Source organism: Priapulus caudatus, unplaced genomic scaffold (genome assembly GCF_000485595.1).
Source record: "Priapulus caudatus unplaced genomic scaffold, Priapulus_caudatus-5.0.1 Scaffold12, whole genome shotgun sequence".
Lineage (NCBI taxonomy): Eukaryota > Metazoa > Priapulida > Priapulimorpha > Priapulimorphida > Priapulidae > Priapulus > Priapulus caudatus.
The window spans coordinates 204,391-214,738 of record NW_014577073.1 but is presented as its reverse complement, the minus strand read 5'-3'; the positions used below and the strand labels follow the sequence as shown (position 1 = coordinate 214,738).

Below are 10,348 nucleotides of genomic sequence, written 5' to 3'. Positions count from 1 at the left end.
AGACGCATGTATAAAGTAAGTGCAAGAGTCAGATGACTCACGTTTTCTCACTGTGTGAATTTGGTCCATTTCTAGGGACGGATACTCCTGGTACCAGCCGAAAACCCTGTACGCCTTCCAGTACAAGCAACCCATAATCGGATACAAACAAACATATGGGCATAGAATTATCCGTCAGGGAGGATACGGAGGTTACGGAGCTGGTGCCGGACACGCTAACATTGGCTATGGTGCCACCATCAGCCACGGGGCCCATGGTGCCGGCTATGGCGGTAACACTCTTGGATACGGACACAACAACCTCGGATATGGTCACAACAACCTTAGATACGGTCACAATAACCTTGGATACGCTCAGAGCAACCTTGGATATGGCCACAACAACCTCGGATACGGTCACAACAACCTTAGATACGGTCACAATAACCTTGGATACGCTCAGAGCAACCTTGGATACGGTCACAACAACCTGGCATACGGTCAGAACAACCATGGATACGGCCTCGTCAGCCGTGTTCATTAAATCGTGGAGCACGTTTAGACCAAATATATCTTATTCGGGAATCTTTTTTGGGATTTCACCTGTGATTAGTTAAGCAATGTTATCTTTCTATGAGATAGCATTAATCTTAGCTGCATAACTAGCAGTAACATGCTAGATTAGATATCCACATGATGCCTGCAGATGCCACATTTGTTGATTTTGTTGAAGTGTTATCACATAGATTGCCATTATGCTGCATATATAATACTTGTAAATAATTACAATCTAGTTGCTTTTTACTTAATTTAAATTTAATAAATTATTGACGAACGTGTGTAACAAGTCACCTATAGTTGTCTTTGTTTATAATTATCTACTAACTTTGATTATGCCGGTAAGTCAATCAAATCGATGTGACAACGTAATGCAAGACCGTGGCCAAAGTAACTCATTTTGGCTATGGGGACAAATCCACACAGCTGACAGTGGGCAATTCGTCGTTGCCGCTGCCAATTAATGCGTGAGGGTGGAACAGCCCGCTCTGTCTGCCCCCCCCCCCGTGAGCTACGACCCTGAATAGGCCTACACATTTTTATTGACATTATACACTAGTAGTGATTACATCTGATTACATGCATACTCAGAAGTAGATATTTAATCACTTCAATAATTACAATGCATAAGAATCTTTTCACTCTCCAAACTTACTTGCAGTGAATTATAGAGTCGGCCGTGTCGGCATGCGTGCCTATACTATCTGCTAACGCGAATCACCTTTTGTTGGAATTATATGTGATCAAAAAAAGAGTTGACCGTGGGCAGTTCGCCGTCGACGTTGCCAATGCCCGGGAGGGGGGGGACTATATCGCCTTTGCCCCCGCTACCTGCGGCCCCGTGTAATGCACTCATTTCAGACCCCCAATGACACTATAATTGAAATATGCTGCGAAGGGAACACAGAAACGATTGCGCAAGCAAAATCAACATTGATTACAAATAATTTTTCTTTTTTCCCTTCTACCATCCTCCCTCTCTTCGTCCATCTCTTCCGTCTATCCTTCCTTCCTTCGTGAAGCCAAAAAAACCAACGAACGAGCAAGTAAATGAACGAACGGACGTGAAAATATACTGAAGCGAAAATTGCGCGCACGCAAAGCTGTTTATACTTAAATTTGCGTGTTTTTAAGCTACGTACGTACGTACGTATTTCGTACGTGATTTCTCCTGCACGATCGATCGATCTTCTGCTATGCACGAGTCTTTGTAGGGTCTGCAACGAAGATTGGAGTTATGACTGTAATTGTTACGTTCTTTTCTTTGATTTCGCTATTTCTTCAGGGAAGCATATTTCACCTATTTCACCAACGAAGCGCCTGGAAAGTCACATTGCTGAGCCATGCAGGCAGTGGCGGCACCAGGGGGGCATGTGGGGCATTTACCCCCCCCCCCCTCGAGTCAAAGCCTTTGCCCACAGTCAGCTCCTGTACAAAGAAAGGTACACAGTTCACAGGAGCAATGACAAAATTAATTTTACTCCATATGCCCAAAATATTGCCTTTCAATCTTTGGGGTTTAATCCTAGTCTATGTAATTTGAAGTATTCTTATCGAGTGGCAAACCTCCCAACCCTTCCGATTTGGGCGGAAAATTTCTGCTTTCTTATTCCATTTCCGCCACTACGATTTTCCCCTTTATTTTTCCGCGAAACAGCAATTTCCGTGGATATAGCTTTTATTTACAACACTATAGCGCGCTACAGTAAGAAGAAGTTTTATTAGAATTAGTACAATTAGAGTACAGTACAATTAGAAGTTTGGATATGGATCAGAAGTGCTCTACAAGCGTGTTTATTACTGTTATTTAGTGTTTAAGGCATACCGAGGCTTGATTTTTCACCTCAAAACTGCTACAAAAAGCCCAGAGCTTCATTAAACCGTTACTAACGTTAGTATCAGTCAAGGCCTATAGACCTATATATTATCACTTAGGCCTTGGTATCAGCATAGAAGATCTTCTTCTATACCTAAGGAATATATCTAGGGATATTCTATATATCTAAGGATATGGTATATCAGCAATATCAGTTAGGTCAGTTAGGGTCCTAGTATCAGTGGACTATTACAGCACAGTGGCGACGTCCTGCGGGAGGAAAACCGCGTAGCAAAATCAAAACATGGATGCCCAACCGCTAGGTCGTTCTGGGCACATGTCGACATTTCTTGGCAAGTACTTAATCGTTTTGGGTGGATTTTCGGTACGTAACTCTGCATTTAGTTTAAACGTGACATACATTACTCGCAGCGTGTTTGTGATAATTCTGAAACCATGTAAACAGCCTTAACCCACCGCCTTGGACTACGCGCAGCGCAGTGGGCCCTGGCCTAGGCTTAGCCATGCATGATGATGATGTCGTTGTACCCAAACTTGGAATCTTGCACACACTTGGCATTTCAGCGCATCCGCAGTTTGGGCAACCAATCTTGAGATTGTGCAAAACCTAGTTTGGGCAAGGTGAGCAGGGGTTGCACAAACTTGGAATCATAGGCTACGAAATGTTATATCATTACAATGACTGAGTTCCCATATATCTTATTTCTTGACGTGATGCGGCCATGATGCCGAGGCTCGCCGAGGATTGACACTGTGTCTTCCAATCACAGTCTACGCCGCTGGCTGACTTGCCCGATACGTAGTTTTGCACAATCAAGTATTGGGTTGCTCCACAACTCTGCACGGATTAGCGCTGAAGCAGCCAAAGTTTGCTTCAAGATCCTCACAGTTTGGCTTAACAACAGCAGGCACTCGGCTACACAGCCGTACACTATTCAGAGACACAAACACTTACTTCCTTAATTACCAAGAACAAGTGCTTGATCATGTTTGTTTAAAACTTTTAAGTGTTTTAATGAAAGGCATTTTAAACCATTTGTCTTTTTAAATTGATTCAATACTGGTATAGGAACAGGACATGAATTATACATTACAGCAAAACTTTCACAGCAGTTACTACATGATCATAAACATGATAATATGAATACTATGGTAGAATTGTATTATACAAAGTAAGATTTAATCATTAACATCTATGCCCTATTTATTAAACCGATTATCCGATTATAATCGCATTATTCGATCGGTAAGCGGAAACCAATTAATCGATTATGAAATTTCAGCCCGATATCCATCACTAAAGTCTACTACTACTACTACTACTACGTACTACTACTACTACTACTTACTACTACTCTGACTACTACTATACTACTTACTACTAATATTACTACTTATACTGCCATGCTGCTGCTGCTGCTGCCTGCTGCTGCGTGCTTGCTGCTACGCTGGTTGCTGCTGCTGTGCTGCTTGCCTACTGTGCTGCTGGTTGCTGTGTGTGTTGCTGCTGTTGCTTGCTGCTGCTGCTGCTGCTGCCACTCAGTCCGAGACTTCTGCTCGTCGAGCGCGACGCTCCCTTAGAGAATCAAGCGGTAGGCGTTACGGACCTTGTTATTCTCAGCGCGTAGACGATCGGGTTGCTAGGCAGAGTTAGCGTAGAATGGCCGCCATGTCACGCGCCCACACGCGCAGGTGCGGCTACGCAGCCGCGTCCGCCCACAGCGAGTTGATGATCAAACGACGAGAAATATCGGCCCACGACAGCGCGAAGCAGTAGCAATATCAAGCTCGATCGTCACCACCGCCTTGCTGTTGCGTGTGCTGCCTGTGGGGTCGTTGGTGTGGCGCGGTTGGGCGTGTGTTGCGATTTCTCCTGCCCGGAGCCGTCACTTGCATCGCCGGGGTGCGCTTGTGCTGCCACCTGGCGGGACTGCCGCCGGCCGCGCTTTCCATATCTTAAGGTAGGTAGAGTCAACGAACAGCGCCACGCCGAATGGCGAGATGGCGACCGCGTCATCTCCTGCGTGGCCGCCGCCGGTTCCATGGGGAACAGCACGCAGGGCGCGCTGCCGACGAGACGACGACGCCGGCGATGCCCGCGAGCCAGCCACGTCGCCGCGACGCCCGCCGGCCAGACGGCGGCGCCGCAGCAGACGTGGCCGTAGGCCATTCGGAGGCAGGATTGGCGCACGTATTTCTGCCATGGCCAACGGACGAACAAGATGAAAGAAAGCTGCACGACGACAGGTAGGACGTCCAGTTCGAGTCAGGAAGGCCTTCCAAGAGCGAGCATTCGATACGCATGCGCGTCGGGGTAGCCCGGCGCCCACAGATGTCGCCCTCGGCGAGATGGACTGTATACCGTAGAGGCAGCTCGCAACGCGGCGAGCGAGGCGAGTATGTTAGTAACCGTAGTTCATGCAGCGCAGCGGTATCTACTGGATGGCCAACATTACACGCGGTTTGCCACGACGCTAGCGATTCCCTGCTAACAGCAGTAACGGTTAGCCGCAACAACGCTGGATCCGTATATGTGAAGCCTGCACCACACCACCAGCACCACACCACCAGCCATCACCATGGACTACTGTCGAATGCTGTGTGCGTAGTGTTGAACGCCAAGCGCGGTTTCGTTTGTGATAGCCTATAGGAGCGACTGATTCACGTTGTGGTTTTCAAACCGTTGAGTTTCTCGCTTTACGCGTCATAGCAAGTTTGCATGTATAATCCACCAGCAGCACCTCCATTACCGAGCTACTACTGTCAGAGATGCGACGTTCTAACATCGTCTGGGTTCCGTAGCGTGAACGCAACCGGGTTTCGTTTGTGCATAGTTTGCTACTGTTTTGCATCTGTTGAGTATCTGTTGCTACTGTTGCTGCTGCTGTTGCTGCTCTCATCTGTTGCAGTCTGTTGCATCTGTTGCTACTGTCTGCCATCTTGTGCTATCTGTTGCTACTGTTGCATCTGTCGCCGATCTGTTGCTACTGTTGCTACAGATGCGAGAGACAAGCCCGTGTTAAGCCGCTGGCAGTACGGTGTAACACGGCACGTGACAGGTATGTAGTAGTAGCGTCACAGGAGCGTATGATACTGGGGGCGTCTTAACAGTAGGCACCGCCCCGCATTGCACGCGCGTTCCAATCACGCGATTCGGCCACCGCGAAGTGGTTCTAGAGCCAAGAGCTGTCCAATCAGCGTCCGCTGATCGAAATCTTTCTAAAGCGAAACGTCGCTAGCACCGCCAGGAGTGTCGCGACGTCGCGCAATTCCAATTCCTGGCAGCGAGATGAAATTGATAGACAATCTAGGGTGCAGACCGAGCGAGGCGTATACCGTTATACACGTTGGGTGTGCTGGTAAGGGGCGCCGCGTTGGTTAGCTCGAACAGGCGGACGCCAGCTTTGACAGCGACCTCTGGTTTGGTGATGACAGTGTGGCCGGCTCAGCCTCACGTCAACAGATTGCCCCCACAGATGTTGCGTGTGGCGATCTGAACGCGCCATATATATATATCAAGAATACATAATAGAGGGACCTATTCTATCAATTAATAATTATCTATTACTGTACTCTTGATATATATAATATCTATATATATATATATATATATACTATATATTCATGGTGCTGTGTGTGTGGTGTGTGCGGCGTGCGTGTGTGTGTGTCGTTGTGTGTGTGTGCCGCGGTGGCTGTCAAGCGTGTGGTGTGTGTGTGTCAGCACCTGTGTGTGTGTGTGCGTGTGTGTGCTTGGTGTGTCTGTGCCCAGGCATCTGTGTGATTATAAGTTCATGAATTCCGGCACATCATCCATGTTTAATGGTCGGCAATAATTATCTGTGTTTGGTGGGTAGGTGGTGCATGGGTTGGGATGGCGGGGGTGGCTGCGTTGCGCTTTTTCTGGCTTGTCTGCGGGCTCTGTCCCGTCGTGTAGGCCGTGTTTGTGGAGTAACGCATGCACGCCGACATGAAAACTTCCACAAAGCGCCGTATTTCCCGATTGAATAATAATTCATGTAACTGCGCTCTCCGAGAGCTGAGAGCGAGAGAGAGGCAGGGCAATAGGCAGCAGTGGAGGAGAGGGACGGAGGAGAGGGAGAGGAAAAAGAGAGGGGAGAAACGAGAGAGAGCTGGAGGCGAGGAGCGGAGAGAAAGAGAGCGAGCGACGAGAATAGAGAGCGAGAGCGAGGAGAGAGAGAGACGAGGCAGCGGGAGAGAGGGAAACAACGAGGAGGAGAGAGAGAGAGACAGGAGAGAGAGAAAGAGAGAGAGACGACGGACGTATGAGGGAGAGAGGCGGGAGAGAGGATGAATGAGCGAGCGAGAGAGGGGAGCTGGAGGGAGGAAGAGAGGCGCAGGAGCGCGCGGCGGGCCGAGCGCGGCCCACAGTCCGCGGGAGGGCGCATTGGGAGAACCGACCAGCCCTCCGTGGGCCGCGGCGCTTAGCCGCAGCGGTCCGCCCGGCCTCGCCGATAGAGAGAGAGAGAGAGAGAGAGAGAAAACGGACACAAGAGAAGCGATGCGAGGAGACGATGTCGGAGTGGAGCGAGAGGGAGTCCGAGCAGCCGGACCTGCGAGACGACGAGAGAGAGCGAGACTATGAGACGAGCAGAAGACAGAGTGAGAGATGAGAGAGAAGACGAGACGGCGAGGTCGCAAGGGAGATGTGAGGGCCAATGAGGAGGAGAAAAGAGAGAGAGGAGAGATGTGTGGCATTACCCCGAGGTGGAGAGATGCGAGAGAGAAGATGATGACGAGCGAGTGGGGAGAGAGAAACACGAGGAGGCGAGAGAGAGAGAGAGAGCGAGAGGAGAGAGCGGAGGATCGGAGACCGAGCGGAGAGAGAGAGAGAGGAGAGAGGATGGAGAGACGACGATAGAGAGAGAGAGAGGAGAGAGAGATTGAGAGTGGAGAAGAGAGAGGAGGGAGAGAGGACGGACGAAACAAGTAAGCGAGGAGGAGAGCTGAGAGAGAGAGAGGATGAGAGGCCGGAGAGAGAGGAGCCCCGGGCCCGCGCGAGAGAGACGAGAGAGAGAAGGAATGAGCCGAGCCGAGTCGGCCGAGAGAGGAGAGAGGGCGGGCTGCTTCTCGGGACGTTCGCAAGTTGGTCTACCTAGGGTACTCATGAGAGCAGAGAGAGAGAGAGAGAGAGAGGGAGAAGAGAGCGAGAAAGAGAGAGAGATAAAAAAGGGTAAGCTGTGTCTGGTGTATACCTTCACCGGGAACGTACGTGTGTTGTCTGGAGTGTTCACGCGGAAGTACGTGCTGCAGCTGTCAGAGCTGTTCAACCACGGAACCGGTACGTTGGGTGTCGAGTGTTAACCGGAACGTACGTGTGTTGTCAGAGTGGTTCACCGGAACTACATAGTGTGTCTGAGTGTTCACCGGAAGGTACAATGTGTGTCTGGAGTTGTTCACCGGAACGTACAGTGTGCTGTCTGAGTGCTCACCGGAACGATACGTGTGTGTCTAAGTGTCCAGGAAACATACATGTGTGTCTGGAGTGATTCACCAGAAGGCGTAATCTGTGTTCAGGAGTGGTTCACCGGAAACCGTACAGGTGTGTGTGTGTTACCGACGTACGTCGGGCTTGGTCTGGAGTGATCACCGCACGTACATGTGTGTCTGAGTGTTCACCATAAACACTACATGCGTGATTTGAGTGTTTACTCGGAACGTACATTGGGGTGTCTGAGTTGTTTACAGGAACATTGCATGCGTGTTGAGTGTTCACCGCGAACAAATATTGGAGAATCTTTACTTTATTAAACTTATTACTGAAGATAATGAAATGAAATGAAGTAGAAACTGTAAATTACTAGATTGTATTTCTAATATCTATCGATTTCTATATAGACATTCTATAGAATAAACAATTAATTCTAAGTACGTATCACTGACAGTTTGGGTGTGCAGCCTAAACGTTTTTGAACTTTCCGATTCTTCGGCCTCGCACAGAAAAAAACATGCAACAGTTTTAAGAACTCAACCAGATGAGCACGGAGAATACAGAGAAGTGTTGCCGAAAGGAAGATGTTCATCCTAACGGTGCGACGCGGATCATTGCGCGCAGTATCCGCAGCAAAAGCGCACCGCGACGCGGGAACGTCCTACGACAGTATGCAGCGCGTGGCAGCTATGCGACGTGCGCTCAAAATCGCAATAGGTCGGCCGCACCGGCTCCATGAGCTGCCAGCGGAACAGTCCGGAATTTTAGGGGGGGACACAGAAGGCAGACGATTTGGACGTGGGGCATGATCTTCGTCGACTTAGACGTGGGCCGACGGTCAGACAGATGGGGGGAAGGGGCGAGAGCAAAGCTTTTGATTCGGCGCGTGCCGTTCCACATTTGTTGGTCTTACGCGGTTTTCACCTAGAATTTGTACAGCGGCCCCATGACGCTCTGTCCTATGTAACACTTTGCATATAGTGAACATCAGAGAGATCGGCACACATATTGCATGAAGAAATGAGATGACGATGTTTGTGCGAGACCAGTATGCGCATTATGTCGCTATTCGTAACATCGAACTGATTCCTCCTGCGTATTGTGCGGTCATGCAGAAATGTGACTTGTAATTCACCGCCACTGTGATAGCAGGTTTGGGGCACGTTCTCGTGCGTGTTTTTCAATTGAAATGGGACACCTCGAAGCTAAAATTGCGCATGCTGTGTTCATTCAAAAAGCACTAAGAGGACTAACTTGCACGGCGTACACCCATGAGGTTGTGCGAAGAAAACATATTTTAAACTGACAGATGAAACAATGATATACCTTGCAAAATGGGTTGCTAACTTTTTCTGTGAGCGTCATCAATTGCCATATATTTGAATTGGTAAATTTTTTTTGGGAGGTAGCGCATATATAATATGATAAACTGGCCAGTTAGAATTACTTTAGAATACCACTATTTAATAATTTATTGTTACGATGTTAGCATGATTTAATTCAGGGCTTCAAAACATTATAGGATGTGATGTATGGAATTATGCGTCAAGAATTTATAGTTAACTCGCTGAAAGAATACAAGACTACGGGTTTTACTAATGGTCGTTGTGGCGATGATTAAACATAGGGCTAACAATTTGATTTGCGTGACCATGGGGCGATTACAGTTAAAATTACGAAATTTCCGAATATATTATATATACGTGGATGTATAGTTTTGTAACAATTTAAAGTAACTGTTGACCAAAGTAGAAGATTACAGTCTATTAACCTTATAATGCCCATAATTAACCACATGGGTAACAATTTATTGTTAGTACGATTGGGTGATAAACTTTCTTCATCTGTTATGGTAAACATGGACTAGCTTTAAAAATTTACTCGCTTGACTAACAGTATATAGTAATGTATTTTGACGTTTTGTAAGGCATTTTTAACCAATTTATTTAAGACATGTCAGCTGATATTGAGCAAGGCCGGTACTAACAAGTTTAACGTCACTGTGACAACGTAACGGACTTTATAGCGGTCGGCATTTAAGCATATTAAGATAACTGTTGAAACACACAACCTGAAAAGTTAATCGGCTTGCTAGTCCAGTGGCCAAAAATGTTGACCCTGCACATGCTTACATTACTCTAACTTTTTTCATGGAATGTGTTCTATATAGGTTATGATGAGCCTGGATTTAGCTTGGTTTGCTACCTGCTGCCCAACGTTGAGCATTTCTTTGGAATTCAAAGATGGCCGCCGCCGTCGATTTGGATTTTGGTCAATTTAGCAATTTGTGATCTACGAGTATGCCTAGGAACTCTGTGTCATGCAATACCTCTTTTCTTAGGGCCATGGCTCGTCGGGTTTCGAGTGGCGGAGGGAGTCTATCTTTCTGGAGTTATTTTTTAGATATGGGGTCATGGTATGGTCAAATGACGAATGATTTATTTTGGAAACTTGACGGCAACATACCTGAGATGAGGCTGGTCATTAACAGAGTAACAATAAAATAAGTGACACTTTTAATTCTT

At 47.6% G+C, this 10,348-nt stretch overlaps 2 protein-coding genes across 2 annotated transcripts in view; both read left to right on the top strand.

The window, feature by feature from the left end:
• Positions 1–70: 70 nt before the first annotated feature.
• Positions 71–830, top strand: LOC106807809 (abscisic acid and environmental stress-inducible protein-like; the record flags this gene model as incomplete). Its single annotated transcript, XM_014810272.1, has 1 exon — positions 71–830. A coding segment is annotated over one exon (453 nt), but the record flags the coding sequence as incomplete, so codon positions are not given.
• A 1,797-nt stretch (positions 831–2,627) lies between these two features.
• Positions 2,628–10,348, top strand: part of LOC106808053 (kelch domain-containing protein 2-like) — a 14,588-nt gene continuing 6,867 nt past the window's right edge. The window contains exon 1 of the mRNA XM_014810614.1: positions 2,628–2,738. Coding sequence (XP_014666100.1) covers positions 2,658–2,738 — 81 coding nt within the window. The 5' untranslated portion in view covers positions 2,628–2,657. The remainder of the gene's footprint in view (positions 2,739–10,348) is intronic.